This window comes from Heptranchias perlo, chromosome 15 (genome assembly GCF_035084215.1).
Source record: "Heptranchias perlo isolate sHepPer1 chromosome 15, sHepPer1.hap1, whole genome shotgun sequence".
NCBI classification, from domain to species: domain Eukaryota; kingdom Metazoa; phylum Chordata; class Chondrichthyes; order Hexanchiformes; family Hexanchidae; genus Heptranchias; species Heptranchias perlo.
The window spans coordinates 11,979,210-11,995,367 of NC_090339.1; the positions used below are offsets into that span (position 1 = coordinate 11,979,210).

At 39.6% G+C, this 16,158-nt stretch overlaps 1 protein-coding gene across 2 annotated transcripts in view; it reads left to right on the forward strand.

Moving 5' to 3' along the window:
- The first annotated feature begins 406 nt into the window (after positions 1–406).
- The window catches only part of brwd3 (bromodomain and WD repeat domain containing 3), a 97,522-nt gene continuing 81,770 nt past the window's right edge, over positions 407–16,158 (forward strand). For both annotated transcript variants that reach the window (XM_067996843.1, XM_067996844.1), the window contains exons 1-11: positions 407–541; positions 676–734; positions 832–861; positions 1,038–1,097; positions 6,115–6,265; positions 8,102–8,200; positions 9,020–9,180; positions 10,485–10,706; positions 11,797–11,897; positions 13,893–13,963; positions 14,747–14,847. In XM_067996843.1, coding sequence (XP_067852944.1) covers positions 493–541; positions 676–734; positions 832–861; positions 1,038–1,097; positions 6,115–6,265; positions 8,102–8,200; positions 9,020–9,180; positions 10,485–10,706; positions 11,797–11,897; positions 13,893–13,963; positions 14,747–14,847 — 1,104 coding nt within the window. In that variant the 5' untranslated portion in view covers positions 407–492. The remainder of the gene's footprint in view (positions 542–675; positions 735–831; positions 862–1,037; positions 1,098–6,114; positions 6,266–8,101; positions 8,201–9,019; positions 9,181–10,484; positions 10,707–11,796; positions 11,898–13,892; positions 13,964–14,746; positions 14,848–16,158) is intronic.

The following is a 16,158-nucleotide window of genomic DNA, read 5'->3' on the forward strand; positions in this document are numbered from 1 at the left end:
ATATTTTAATCCTGCGGCAATCGAGTGGGTGCGGACTGGGCTTCCGTCATCGCGGGCTGAGAAAACAGCTTGGGATTAGTTCTCAACGGCGGAAGGGTGGGTTAGGAATGGACGGAGCCTGGCGGTGATGCGGCCGCTGTGCGTTGAATGGCGATTGAAGCGTGTGGTGCACGGAGCGGGGGCGAGCGAGCGGGAGCGGGCGGAGAGGAGCGGGAGCGAGCGCGAGCGGGGGCGGGCGGAGAGGAGCGGGAGCGAGCGCGAGCGGGGGCGGGCGGAGAGGAGCGGGAGCGAGCGGAGAGGAGCGAGCGCGAGCGGGGGCGGGCGGAGAGGAGCGGGAGCGAGCGCGAGCGGGGGCGGGCGGAGGAGCGGGAGCGAGCGCGAGCGGGGGCGGGCGGAGAGGAGCGGGAGCGAGCGCGAGCCGGAGAGGAGCGGGAGCGGGAGCGAGCCGGAGCCCGAGCCAGCGGCACAGCCCAGCGTCAGCTGACGGAAAACATGTCGGACAGGCGGGCGGACTCCAGCCGAGCGTCGCAGCTGGAGCGCGGTGGGTGTTGGTGTTTTTTTTTAGAGGGGAGGTGGTGGTGGTGATGATATGGGGGGGGGGACTGAGTGCCATTTTAATTAAGATCCGGCGCCCTATTGACTGTTTTTCTCTCCTTTCTTTCCCCCACCCGGCAGAGCTCTACTACCTGATCGCCCGCTTCCTCCTGTCCGGACCCTGTCAGAAGTCGGCGCGGGTGAGTTGATTCGATCGAGGCCCGTTTAGAAAGCCGAAGCCATACCTCTTTCCCTTGTATTTTAAACCACTTACCCACTCTCGTTCTTTTCCGGCAGGTCCTGATCCAGGAGCTGGAGGAGCACCAGGTAAAAGCAGCCGCTGCGCTGCGCTCTCTCTCTCTCTCCTTTCTCCCCCAGTTTAACCCCTCCCTCCCTCGTTTCGGGTGTAATTTTAATACCGGTTTGCGGGCCCCGAATCGTTTCACCGACTTATATTTTATCCTCTTCCCCCTTTACCTTCCTTCCTCCATCTTCTTCCTCAGCTGGTCCCGAAGCGCCTGGACTGGGAAGGGAAGGAGCATCGCAGGAGCTTCGAGAACCTGGTGAGAGTTTTTAAAGCACTCGGCAAAAAAAAAACTTTTTTTTCCCTTTCGGGCAAGTTGAATCTCCCGCAAAAAAAATCGACCCCCCTAAAAAAAAATGCGAACCCTTTAAAAGGGGAAAAAAATCGGCCTGTTAAAAATTTGCTGCTGTTGGATCTACACGGTCCGCTTTGGTTGTGCGGTACGTGACCTCGGAATCCGAAATCGATGCGAAAATCGGCCGTAAAATAAAAAGAAAGGAAGCGATTTTTAGTTAAAATAAACGCTTATTGTGGATAATGATTCTGGGGAGATACGAGGTTACGTAGAGATATTGGGATCTCCTCCAATCGGGGAGCTCCTCTGATCTGTCGCCGGGGTTGGGTGGAATGTGACGCCTTCTCCCATTGGCTACCTGGCGAGCAGGCTGGGATACAGGAAGCTGATGTCGAGCACGTCTGCCAATTCATTAGCATTGCCTTATACTGACTGCACATAATAGACAGCTGGAATATCTTACAGCAATGACTAGTCCATTGTTTGCCATCTTTTCTCTTTTCCAGTTGTTACTTTCGAAATTGTGCTGTAACATTTAAATATGTTACTCTGGATGTGATGAAGTGTATGATGTCCTGTGCGTATTTGTTTTTGTCCTATCCCTCATTGTTTCTGAAATAGATGAGTGACAATATAGGTTGAAAACAGTATAAAAGAATGTACAGAGATAGAAATTACAGCTTTGTTCTAAATCAATCCCTCTTCAGACTTCATTACATGCAATTAATGTAAATTAGACAAAGAATGACTGAACATTTGTTTTCATGTACTTTGTTTTTATTTTACACTAAATTATGTGTTTTTAATTCAGTGATAAAGAATTTCATCCATGCACAGATTTTTATGTATATATTCTTTCAAGGGATATATTTAATTATATGGTCTTATAGAAGATTCATTCTTAGAATTCATTTGATTTGTTAATTTATAATTTATTTCTTATTCCAGATATTGCGTTTTTATTTGAATTGTAATAGTAGATTTCCTGTACTAAACAATCTCATTTATTTAAACAAACTAGAAATGTTTAAATAAACAACTAAAACCCTTCAAGTTTAGTAATTTAACAGTACATTTTCATTTTGTAGATAGATTGGGTGTCTTGATTGCAAGTATTAATAGCTGCCATTTCCTTATTTAAGCCAAGAGAAAAGGATTTACTTTAATAACATTTATAGTATATAATATAATTTAACATTATTAGTTTGCAAAAGATACATCAAAGATATCAATGAATACTTGAGAATGCAGTTACTTTAGTATATTGCCAACTTTAGCTAGTTATATATGCCCATACTGATGATTCCCAGGTATTAAATATTGTAGAGAAGCAGCTGCCTGGATTTCTATATGTAGCTCATCAACATCGGTTCGCCACATTCGCATTCAACATTGTTGAATCCCCTTTGTCCACATTATCTGCAGTTCTTAACGCTGTGGCCCTGACATAGTTCAAGGCGTGCCTATGTTAGTAGGTCTAATCTATTTGGACTTCTAGAGCTAAATGGGAGCAAGGGCCTTTACTGGTCCAGTCCACATGCCACAACTGGATCTTGTACTTCAGAGGTGTACTGTTCAGTGCAGTTGGCTGCTAAGCCTTGTTTGGGGGTGTCTGATAGTGGGTACATGACCAAAAAGAGGGTAGCGAGAATATTGTTGTAGTTGTTAGGACAAGAAATTACTTACAGAAGCTGAGTCATTCATTTGGCTGCAAGATGATTGAATATTGTGCTTCAGGCAGTTTGGTTCAGTACTGAGTGAAATATGTCGGCGTATTTCTGGCTATTTAAATGCCGCTCTGATGCTTGATCTTTATGCACTTCCTGGCATTGCTGTACAAGCAGAGAGGTGAACGCTGAAGACGCTTTGGGCGCAGTGGTGATTCATTAATAATTATGAAAAGATGAACATGGGATAGTAGAAGCAACATTGATTTTGAACTGCTTAAGTTGGATCAGTTTCAGTGGAGTACAATATTGTTTAATTGAGTTTTATGGTGCCCTATGACTACATAAGCAATCGAAGATTCATAGTGCAGTGGGAATGAAATTCTCTTTTGCCATGACTTTTTAAAGGTTTGATTATAGTTATTTGATTTCCTAATGTAGCCAGACTGCTCTTGCAAGCTTACACCAAATTATATTAGAGAAATCAAAATAATTAAGAAAGATAATGCATTGAGAAAAAAAGTTCTGGAAGTGTTGTGTAATGTGAGAGCTGGAATTTGTGTTAAGAGTATTATAATTAGTTGTGTGTTGAGGTTTTTAGCCTATATAAGAATTTACACTTGGATGTATATATTCACAGTTGCAGTATGGTTATTGTGCAACCATCAGAAACCATTTGGCTTATAGTAATGTAAAATGTGATGTTTGAATATTTTTATATAAAGATGATGGATGGACTACACTGTGTACTTTGATATGAAACATGGCATGCCTACAACAATTTCTTACAATATGTTGAATTTCATGTATGTGCAATTACAGTGAGATGCTGTTAATTGTGCAGTAGTCTTTGACACATACTTCTTAGTAAGTGCACTTCTAAGAAGGATCAATAAGTAGTTGAAACTAAATTTAAAGGGAGATATAAAAGTAAACTAACATAGATAAGGCAAAATTGCAAAAGTGAATGAAATTTCATGCCAGGATAAAAGTGGTCATTTGTCAAAGTATCCATGGAACACTTGGCACAAAGGAAAGGTCCAAATGGATTATAATATGTTTTCTCACTGAATTCGTAGTAGTTAGCCAAGTTATTTTACCCCAGAAACGTTTGACATAATGTGCATCAGAAATAGATTGAAGTCTGCGGTCAATTTGGTATTTGACGATTTTAATAATATGTGCAATTTCTGAACCTGCTACTTTTGAGCAGCCTCTAATCATGTAGCATAAATCGTGGCAGGATAGATATTTTTACCTGCTCTTCACTTCGGTTGGTAAAGTTACATCTGTTTTGCTTTGTTCATTATTTGGATTAAGATTGCATAATCCTGAATTTGAGATTGATATATTAAGACTCTAGTTTGACATGTGAAATTGTTTTTTGTAAGAACTGCCTATTGGCAAGTCATTTCTAGAATCTGTTCGGCTGTGTTCTTTTCCTCAACTTTTTTGTTCAATGCCGTTTTGTGGCAAAAAGTATCAATTTTGCAATACGGACATGTGAAGTTTTGAGTGAAGTTGGTTTTAAAATCTGAATGCTGCACAATTTCTTTTCATAATTTACGGGCCTCTATTTGACTACTGCTTTGGTCATAAATGTCTCATGATGTTTGAGTTGGTGCCCGAAAATTGCAGTGCAGTACCAAATATTCATTGACTATCAATAACTTTTGGTGCTCTATACATATGAATTGGTACAAAAATTACACGCATTGTTAAAAAGAATTCAGGCGCCAAGACTCCCAGTTTAAACTATTACCTTTTGAGGGCTGATAGAAAATATTAGATTAAATAATAACAATTAAAGTGTGGTGGCTTTCTGTGTTTTTATTTTTAGTGCATGGGCAGGCAAAAATATTGTTTATTCCTGGGATTTTGCATCAGTTTTGGTCTGGTGATAATGCCTTTTCAATCCAAAACAGCTGATCTGAAAAATTACATTTAAAGTGCTGCTATACTACTTTTATGTTTATATGTAAAGCCGTTTGAGATGCCAATAGATGCAAGAGCGGCATTGCAACTCTGGAGTCAGGTTGGTGATCCTGACTCCTGTAAGAGATGGTTTCATCTGGCACTGAAGGCAGGAGATGCAAGATCACGTCTAGTAGGTAATCTCATAGCACCTAATCTTTGTACCGGGTGAAGTACTACTTCAACCTGGTGTGAAGCTGCATTGTTCAATCTGCAGTATAATGGGTTTTCCAGCTGCGCATTACAGGTAACTAATACCTGTAGTATAACCTTAGAGGCCTATTAATTATGTACATCTATATATTATAGTTCAGTTTATATCCCGGTTGTCCCCAGAATCAGGAGTTGGAAGGAACAACTTTTTTCCCTCTGGATTCCCACGAATTCCTGTGTTTTATATTTTTAAATTGCCGTCTGTAGATTTATTTGCAGTATGTGTGCCCATCTGATTGAGGTTAATTTTAAGTTGTGAACTCGTGCCCACCACACCCTTGGCTAAGAGTGCCCAAACTCAATGCACTAAGTAAATTTTTGTCCCAGCAGCTTGGAATGGAATCAAATTCTGGAGGTGAAAGATTAGAGGTGTAACCCATTGAGTCACCAATTTCTTCCATTCTTCTCAGATTGGTTCAGGCCAGCAGATCTAAAACCTAGGAACAAAGGAGAATTGAGTGATGTCATTAAGGGATCAGATCTCTATTTGTAACATTGTAGAATTATTTGGTGAATGAGAAATATAGCTTCCTTCTGATATCCCAGCGTTAGTAATTCTTTTTCAGTAGGGTCTTGGTCGTGCAACACATGAAACTACATTTCTGTGGCTTGGTCCATTGAGCTTTAGTTGCAATGTGAATGAATGTTACAGTGAAAGAATTGTATACTTGGTTGAGTACTGGGCAGTACCATAACTCTAAAGGAAGTTGCGTCTTGGTCACTTTTCATTGTAAAATTTGTAGCATTTTTCATACAAAGGTTTGCAATTTTGCAACAAGTAATAAACTGAGGAAATCTTCTCTGGGCTAAATCAGCCTGTCAGAATTTCATTAGCAAATTAGAATTTATCTGAAGTTGGCTTGGGAGCCGCATTTCAGTAGTTTGATCACTTTCTTTATCAGCGAGGGTAAGTAACAAAAATTGTAAATTTGCCAAAAGAAGTGTTTTATGAGCTTGAACTTTTTTCAAGTGTGTAAGTAATACATACCAAGAGTAATTTCTAATTCAGTTTTTTTTTGATCCTCTAATAGTTTGTGGCAATGCAAAAAACAATGATCTATTTGATTAAAAGCAACTTGCTGGAAATATGAGTGTGTGCCAACATAATTCTTTTTGATTTTGTTTAGGTTTTAGCCAATAAACATGTGTCTTCAGATCACTTGCTGCAAATTTGTCAGCGAGTTGGTCCCCTCTTGGATAAAGAGATCCCACCCAGTGTTCCTGGAGTACAAACGTTACTGGGTGCAGGGCGACAGTCATTATTACGGACTACAAAAGGTAAATAAAATGGAAAATGCGTTCTCTTGTTTACTTTGCTGCTGACTTTGGGACTACTGTTGGTGGCAAATTAAATGAATTGAGTTTAAATGCACTGGTTAATTTGTAGAAAAGAATGCAGTACTTCTCCAATCTGTTGTACTTTGAGGGTTATTTGGAAATAGCTTTATTGAAAGGATTACTAAGGTGAGAAATTATAATTGGTGAAAATGCAATCTTTGTAATATTGACACACACACACAAATATTTTTCTTCTTCATGTTATTTAGTTCCAAGCCAAATTAGGTGACTGAATTCTTGCATTTATTTGTGCTCTTAGTTCTAAATAACAATTAAGTGATGGTTCAGGATATGTTGTCCGTGGTGGGGGTGTGGGGGGTGGGAAGTGGGAATTGGCTGATGTAATTGAGTGATTTAAATAAGTATATGGGATGAGTAATAAAGTAGCTGCAAAACCACCGTATCATAAATCGATGCAGTGTAATCAAGTGGTGCGTGTGGGCTCCTTTGGATCTTTTGGCCTCTGTTTGCTTAAAATTCTGAAAGTTAGAAACATAGAAAATAGGAGGAGGAGTAGGCCATTCGGCCCTTCGAGCCTGCTCTGCCATTCAATTTGATCATGGCTGATCCTCCATCTCAATACCATATTCCTGCTCTCTCCCCATACCCCTTGATGCCTTTTGTGTCTAGAAATCTATCTAGCTCCTTCTTAAATATATTTAGTGACTTGGCCTCCACTGCCTTCTGTGGTAGAGAATTCGACAGGTTCACCACCCTCTGAGTGAAGAAATTTCTCCTCATCTCAGCCCTAAAGGTCCTACCCCGTGTCCTGAGACTGTGACCCCTCGTTCTGGACCCCCCCCAGCCAGGGGAAACATCCTCCCTGCATCCAGTCTGTCTAGCCCTGTCAGAATTTTATATGTTTCAATGAGATCCCCTCTCATTCTTCTAAACTCGAGTGAATACAGGCCTAGTCGACCCAATCTCTCCTCATACGACAGTCCTGCCATCCCAGGAATCAGTCTGGTGAACCTTTGCTGCACTCCCTCTATGGCAAGTATATCCTTTCTTCGGTAAGGAGACCAAAACTGCACACAATACTCCAGGTGTGGTCTCACCAAGGCCCTGTATAACTGCAGTAAGACATCCCTGCTCCTGTACTCAAATCCTCTTGCAATGAAGGCCAACATACCATTTGCCTTCCTAACTGCTTGCTGCACCTGCATGATTGCTTTCAGTGACTGGTGTACAAGGACACCCAGGTCCCTTTGTACGTCAACATTTCCCAATCTATCGCCATTTAAATAATACTCTGCCTTTCTGTTTTTCCTTCCGAAGTGGATAACTTCACATTTATCCACATTGTACTGTATCTGCCATGTATTTGCCCACTCACTCAACTTGTCTAAATCGCCTTGAAGCCTCTTTGCATCCTCTTCACAACTCACGATCCCGCCTAGTTTTGTGTCGTCAGCAAACTTGGAAATATTACGTTTGGTTCCCTCATCCAGATCATTGATGTATATTGTGAATAGCTGGGGCCCAAGCACTATTCCCTGCGGTACCCCACTAGTCACTGCCTGCCACCCCGAAAAAGACCCATTTATTCCTACTCTCTGTTTCCTGTTGTTAATGATGATGAACTAAAAGCTGAATCAAATCAGCACACAACCTTTGTTATTGCAAAGCTTTCATTACAACTCAATTTTGATTTATCTTGGCTGAAGCTCCATTAAGAAGTGTAGGAAGAACTATTGTTCTGTCACTTCCCAAACATTTTGAACATAGGTTTTACTTTAATTCAGATGCTTCATTGGTAACTTTTACTTATTATAGATTGCAAACATGTAGCGTGGAAAGGCTCAGCCTTCGCTGCCCTCCATCGAGGCAGACCACCAGAACCACCTGTGAACTATGGGAAACCTCCAAATGTTGGTAAGTCAGAAAGATAGTGAGATAGCTATTAGAAACACCTCACCAGCTTGGTGTGCTCATAGTTATTGTTTTTGCATTGCAAAATTGTGGGGGGAGCGGGGCAAACAAAGATGAAGCTAATGATGGAATGAGGGCTACGGTATCACTCAGCTCTTGCTGGCGGTGCTGCTGCTGAGTAGAGTAACTCCATGTTACCAGCAGAAACTTAAATAGAACTACATTATAAAGTGCACATTGAACATATAGAAAGTGTAAAATTAAAGGAAAAATGCAAAATTGATTGGGAATTTAAATTTTAAAATAGCATGAATTAAAGAGCCTATTTTCTGTTGTCAAAGTTTTAGGATACTTAATCACAAAAGCAAATGTTTTGTAATATTTAGTAGTCAGGTGCTTGGAAGAGAAAGAAAGTTATAAAATTGTGAATCTAATTTGGTACTTCAATCCTTGTTTAAGCTGCTGACTGGCAATAGGTTGTAGTTCAGATAATGGCTGGATAATTTCAGTCTTCTGAGTTAAGGGGCTTCATTAATTATTCTTGAGCCTTATTTCATTAACAAAGGGTACAATACATGTGAAAGAATGGTTGCTTAATTTTAAGGCATGATAAAGAATTAGCTAATGCAAGTTCATAGCGCAATGAAGGGGTATACATCCATTTTGCAGGCCCACTGCAGATTTAGAAATCAATTTTTTTTAAATGCAGAGAATCTTATTTTTCACATATTGCCATGACTGTTCTTTTGATTTGGGAAGACTGAGATCACATGAGACCCCCATAGATAGATACTCAACATTTCTCAATATTTGCTGTTTCAGTGAACATCACCAATGCCAGACAGCTGACGGGATGTGGACGGCGCAGCCATGTTTTTCCTGTTGTTGCATACCAGCATATGAAAATGTACAAGAGGATACTTGGACATCTTTCCTCTGTATACTGTATAGCTTTTGACCGTACAGGGAGGAGAATTTTCACGGTGAGGAAATCACTGAGCATTCAGTATGAGCAATAAACAAAGAGCACAGAACATATATTATCCTATGGAGTTAAATGGTAATCTCGGTGCTAAGTGACATGGTGAATTACTGCAGTGAATTGTCCAATTTCAAAAACATTTAAAAAAAATATGTACAAAATTATTGAATGTATTTTACTTAGGGTATAGGTCCAATGCATGTATTTGATTAAATTGCCAGTTAATAAAGGAATATTATTTAAAATATTCAGTTTATTTTTCATAAAGCAGATCCTTTGTGACGCTGCTCCCGGTAGATTGGACAGGTGGTATATTATAATGCACAATATTATTCTGTTGCTAAAGTGTGTGTGTGTAACCTAGTGTATCCCCTTAAGGTCCCAAGTTGTGATTTCTGGGCCAGTTAGAGGCTAATTGATCTTGGGCAGATCTTCTGGTTAGACTGGATTTTTAAAAATTTGAGTATGACTCATGGAGCCAACTAGAAGTTTCTGTTGAACTTTCTCTGTACATTAGAAAATTAATTTTCTTTTATATTAAAAGAAATTAACATACTTTAACATGTTGCACATGCATAATCTGTGTCACACTTGTGGCTGATTGCCACAAATATATATTTAAATATGGAATTTGCTACCACGAAGAGTAGTTGAGACGAATAGCATAGATGCATTTAAGGGGAAGCTAGAAAAGCACATGAAGAAGAAAGGAATAGAAGGATATGTTGATAGGATGAGATGAAGTAGAGTGAGAGGAGGCTTGCATGGAGCATAAACACCGGCACAGACCTGTTGGGCCGAATGGCCTGTTTCTGCCTTGTAAAATTCTATGTACTATTATGTAGCAACAAATCAGAACTAAACAGAAGGGGAATCTAATAATGAACAAACAGCTTTTTTTTAAAAGAAAAACTGTAAATTCCTACTAGTTTCTCTTCACTTCTCCAAAGAAAGGAGTTGGGAATTTACAAGCAGTTGTCAATCTATACCCACATCCCCCTTAGCATCGGCAATTGACTTCCAATTGACCGCAGGCTGTATATTTACAATAGGGCAAATGGTTAATATTTAAGTCTCAATTTGAATGCACATTAAAGTATATATTTGTATTTTCTATATATAGCGTAAGTATATAATATGTTTTTAAAAAATTTTGACGTTTCATGCATTAGTACAGCAGTGACCATGGATTGCAAGACCATTTTTGAAGCTTGAGTTCAAATACTTGGATATTGTAATGTGATTTAAGCTTAAATAACATGTAACTTGTATTCCAATGCTTTAAATCTACTGTACTATTTCTAGGGTTCAGATGATTGCTTGGTGAAGATTTGGGCCACAGACGATGGACGACTTCTGTCCACTCTGCGTGGACACTCAGCTGAGATTTCTGATATGGCTGTTAACTACGAGAACACATTGATTGCTGCAGGCAGCTGTGATAAAGTGATCCGTGTTTGGTGCTTACGGACGTGTGCCCCTGTTGCTGTATTACAAGGGCATACTGGATCAATAACCTCTTTATTGGTAATGGGATTGTATTCTGTTGTTCCATGCCTATTTGTGTCTTCTGAATTACCTACTTTTGGAAATAACAATTAAAGTATTTTCAATACATAATACTATGAAAAGTAAAATGAGATTTAAATAGTCTTAAACTTATTGATGCGATTCTTAAATAACATGTCTTAGTAAATTTAGTTCTCCACATCAAGCATAGCTATCTTGAGTCAATTTAGTTGGGGAACAAACCGTATAAGATTCGTAACCTCATATTAGGTTTAAATGTGATATCTTGCATTTTCACTTGATGTTAAGCAGTGGTGACAATTTGTGACTTGTATGACTTCACCAAAAGCAACTCTGCACCATGGATGCATATAGATGTATTGTTGTATTTTGTTGCTAATGAGGGCAAAATCATAAACGGGAGAGAAAATCAGCAGGTAGAAAATTAGACTAAATTTCCCATCTTGCTTTCTAAGTTGACAGCAGTGTTATTCCTTGCTGGGTTACAGTTCCACAGGTGTCAGTACCTTGCTGAGTGTTGGTAGGCTATACAGTCATTGGAAGCAAGCATCACTGGTGCGCCTGTTCCGATTCTTGCCTGACGCTCGTGCACACATCCAGCAGGGGTCTTTGGAAAGTGATCAAGGGCGGAAACCTTGATTGATATTCACCTTCCCAAGCTTGGGGAGCGGAGGCTAACTGCAGTGCCTCTACCTGTTGAGATCAGCAAGCAAAGCCCAGAATGGGGATCATACTGAGAACTCCCTGGCCCATATGGATCAGTTACTCACTGAACTTGCTGAGCCATCAGGGAAAGTGCTGACACCTTCAGTAATGGTACTGATTTTGTAGGGAGATGTTAGGGCAAAGTGCATGCCTAACGTATTTGATTAAAGGATATGTAAATTTTTAAATGGTGTGGTGGACCCATGCTCAACCAAGGAGTGATTCAGTGCCTGTAGGAGGAGAGGAAAGAAATTGCAATTTTTGGAACTCATTTTTCCCAGCTTTTATAGTACCAAATCAACAGATTAAAGTAAAAAAAAACTTCAAAACCCTGTCAGGATTTTCAAACGTCTTGTGTAAGATTCCATTTTCTGTATTCCAGTTTTGCCCAGGGACCAGAGGAACAACACGATACTTGACATCCACAGGGGCTGATGGAACAATCTGCTTTTGGCAATGGAATACAGAGACCATAAAATTTAAGTAGGTTTCTTGACAAATATATCTGCTGCTGCTTTGTGGACATGAATTGGTTGGCTTTTATTTTTAACTTTTGTTATTTATTAATTTATATACGATGAAAAGGTCTGACCGTTTTTATTCATACAGCTTCTATTTCATGTTATCACTGCTGCAAATTTGTGAATATGACGTATTTGGTCTGTTAATTGAGTAATTTAACAAGGTAGGTCTATCAGGTGAAGCTACCAGTGCATAAGTTCCTAAAAAAAAAACTCTAGTGGTCCAACCTTGTTGGCTTGTAGATACGGGCGTAGTGTGCTTGAGAGATGTTGCTCAGCCAATGTGCCTGGAATTGATTGTGTTTATTACATCCATTCATAAGTTAATAAGGAATCTCAATTCTATTTCTGTATATTCATTGGCTTCTACATGACAGAGCATTAATGGGAATATAATATTTTAAGTATTAAAAAGGAGTTCTCGTCAGTTTCTCCCATAATTCCTTGGACGATGAATGGTGTTGATGGGAAAACTGAACACATCTCTAGCCATAGAACTCATTCTGGAGGAGAACTGCCCTTAAATCAATTAGGCTTAATTTTCCTAGCTTGTGAGCTTCCTGGCTCCTCTGCATATGCTGTAACAATACCAAGACATGTTCAAACAATTGTTCCAGGTTTCCTCCACTAATACTGATAAATTACATTGGCACCCTTAAAATTAGTATCAGGCAATATTGGCTAAACCATTAGCCAGGTTTCTAATTGTTGCTGCAATAAGGGTCACAACAATGCTCGCTTTAAACACTAATCAGAATCTAGGAAGGAGAGAAATCGATTCAATGAATCAACTGCATGACAGCAATATCATGGTGTTTCTTAGCAGACTCGACTAAGAGCTACCTCATGCCAGTGCCAGAAATGGTGGTGACTTTTCTTTGTGGTCACAAAAATAAATTCTCATTAGGGTTCAATTGCAGAGCAGTAAAGTGAATGACAAACATAAACTTCTAGTGTCATGTCTTCCACACACAGATATGAAGGTATCAAGTTGGTCAGTTCCTGACATCTATCCTGACAGCTATCTAATTTCCTATTACTGCAAATTACTGGATCACGGCTCATATGTACGGCATTAAAAAAAACAGATCTTGCAATTTTATAGCACCATATCACACCCTCAGGATAGCCCAAAGAGCTTCACATCCAATTAATTGTCATTTCATAGAAAACATAGAATTATAGAAAATTTACGGCACAGAAGGAGGCCATTTGCCCCATCATGTACGTGACGGCTGAGAAACGAGCCATCCAGCCTAATCCCACTTTCCCGCTTTTGGTCCATAGCCCTGCAGGTTACGGCTCTTCAGGTGCATATCCCGGTATTTTTTTAAATGAGCTGAGGGTTTCTGTCTCTCAGGCAGTGAGTTCCAGACCCCCACCACCCTCTGGGTGAAAACATTTTTCCTCATTTCTGCTCTAATCCTTCTACCAATCATTTTAAATCTATGCCCCCTTGTTATTGACCCCTTCCCTAAGGGAAATAGGTTCTTACTATCCACTCTATCTAGGCCCCTCATAATTTTGTGCACCTCAATCAAATCACCCCTCAGCCTCCTCTGTTCCAAGGAAAACAACCCCAGCCTACCCAATCTGTCATTTGTAGTTACTGTTCTGCCACGGCCATTTTGCACACAGCAAAATCCCACAAACAGCAAATGAGATGAAAGTGCAATTAATGTGCTTTTGATGTTTGAGGGAGGAATGTTGGCCAGGAAGCTGGGAGAACTAGCTGCTCTTCATCAAATAGCCATTGATCTTTTATGTCCACCATAACCAGGCAGATGAAACCTTGGTTTAATGTGTATCTGAAAGACTGTTGGCTAATAGTACATGAATGCATAGGAACTCCCTGGTAGTAATTTGAATTTAATTTGACAATGCTGTGACTGGCTTTCAATGTTTGCTTTGATTTGTATTGAAGGAACAAAATGAATAAAATGCTTCTATTTTACAGTGAACATCCAGTGAAATTTACAGATAGATCCAGACCAGGAAGTCAAATTTCTTGCTGTTCCTTCAGTTCTGGTAGGTTTTTCTCCTAGTTTCACAGAGAAAAAGAACTTTTTTTTTGGGTACCTTTTTTCCCCCCATTATTCTTCCTCATTTTCTGCCCTCCCCCTGCCTTTTGAGGAAAGAATAACCATAATTACGCTAACTAGCTGTATTTAACTTTTCCTTTCCTAGCCAAAAGAAAATTAGCCTGGCGAATGAATCACTAGTTTTTTGATTGCTGAGACTCATAATTATTTGTGTGAGGACAGATCCAACTGTAGACTTTGACTGCATTGCAATTTTAAGTTTGTGTTTTATCTCTACCATTCTTTGAATGTTCTACCTAATAAAAGCCTTGAAAGGGAATGTGAAGAAATCTTTGCTACGTGATTGCCTAGTACCATGCTATGACCTATTATTCAAATTCCAATCCTCCTGGATTTTCTTTAAATGGCAAGCTGCCTATCTCAGCTCGGCTGTTTAGTATTGCACTGAGAGGACACCACACACTGGGCCAAAAGGAAGGAGAGAAGAGACCTATCCATGGGACTTTTCAATTACCAAATCGGGAGTGGCATTGACTGGCTGTGTGGTCCATGAAATAATGATGGCCTAAGTATAGGCGGCTTGTATTTTGTGACTTTAGTGAGAGTGGTCAGAGCAGCTAGGAATTGAAATAACTGAAGTTTTAAAAAAAAAGACACTTGTAGACATTTTATATGAATACCAACTTTATTACAGGATTAGAATAGGAATGAGAATCTTCTTGATCAGATCAGTTGTGCTTTGTTAAAATCTTTTTAATTGCAATTATAGGTGGAATGTTCATAGCAACTGGCAGCACAGATCATGTGATTAGGGTTTATTACTTGGGTTCTGGATCCCCAGAGAAAATTTCTGAGCTGGAGTCGCATACGGTAAGATGCTGAACATTGAGGTCACAATTTGTACATGTAGTTCTTAGACATCATGACCCAAAAATTTGTTTTAATTTACCAAGGTGACTGGTTTAAAGAGGGAATCTTCTCACTCCCATTTCATGTGTCTCCTTTTTTAAAAAAAAATGCACAAACCACCAAAAACTTGAGCACACTGTTTTAAAAAGATAATTCGGGAATAGTTTGAAGAAGTGTTCGGGATTGGTTGTGAGGGAGCTAAACTAAGAGCATGTGTGTGTATGCATGTGTCCACTGGGGAGGAGGATCTGTTTCTTAAGTTATGAACCTCAATTCAACTCCCTTACTTCAGGCTCTCTAAGGCTGCATTTACACGACAATTGCAGCAATGTTGAGTTTTACTATAAATCCAGAGTCGGTAAATGACCTGACTTTGACGTGTACTCCATTCTGTATCAGGCTGGAGATTGACTCTGGATTTAGCATCATTGTGAAGTCTTCACACAATTGTAGTGTAAACACAGCCTTACTGTTCTGAAATTGTTTCTCATTTTAATGATGTTGCCATCATTATTTCAGAGGAAAAGTATTACATAAACTCCAGGTTATTTTAATCTTAATTTGGTGTTACTGCTTTTTAAAAATTAATTGCCATTTTCCCATACGCATCTGTAGGTAAAACACCTCAAAAGTATGAAAACGATGACTTTGCTACATACCACTAAATAGTAAAGAAAAATCTGTCTCAGACACACAACAATCATATCCTTTGATTGGTGAATGCAATGTATTATAGTATGCTACAGCACAGAACGAGGCCATTTGGCCCATCGTGCCTTTGCCTGCTCTTTGAAAGAGCTATCCAAATAGACCTACTCCCCTTTTCTTTCCCCATAGCCCTGTAATTTTTTTTCTCCAAATATTTATCGAATTCCCTTTTGAAAGTTGTTATTGAATCTGCTTCCACCACCCTTTCAGGCAGTGCATTCCAGATGATAACCCTACGTTTACAAAAAATGTTTCTTCATGTCGCCTCTGGTTCTTTTGACAATCATCTTATATCTCTACTTTTGCTTGGTTTCATTGGTCAGAACATTGAATACAGGAGTTGGGCTGTCTTGTTGAAGTTGTACAAGACATTAGTAAGGCCACACTTGGAATACTGTGTACAGTTCTGGTCACCCTATTATAGAAAGGATATTATTAAACTAGAAAGAGTGCAGAAAAGATTTACTAGGATGCTACCGGGACTTGATGGTTTGACTTATAGGGAGAGGTTGGATAGACTGAGACTTTTTTCCCTGGAGAGTAGGAGGTTTAGGGGTGATCTTA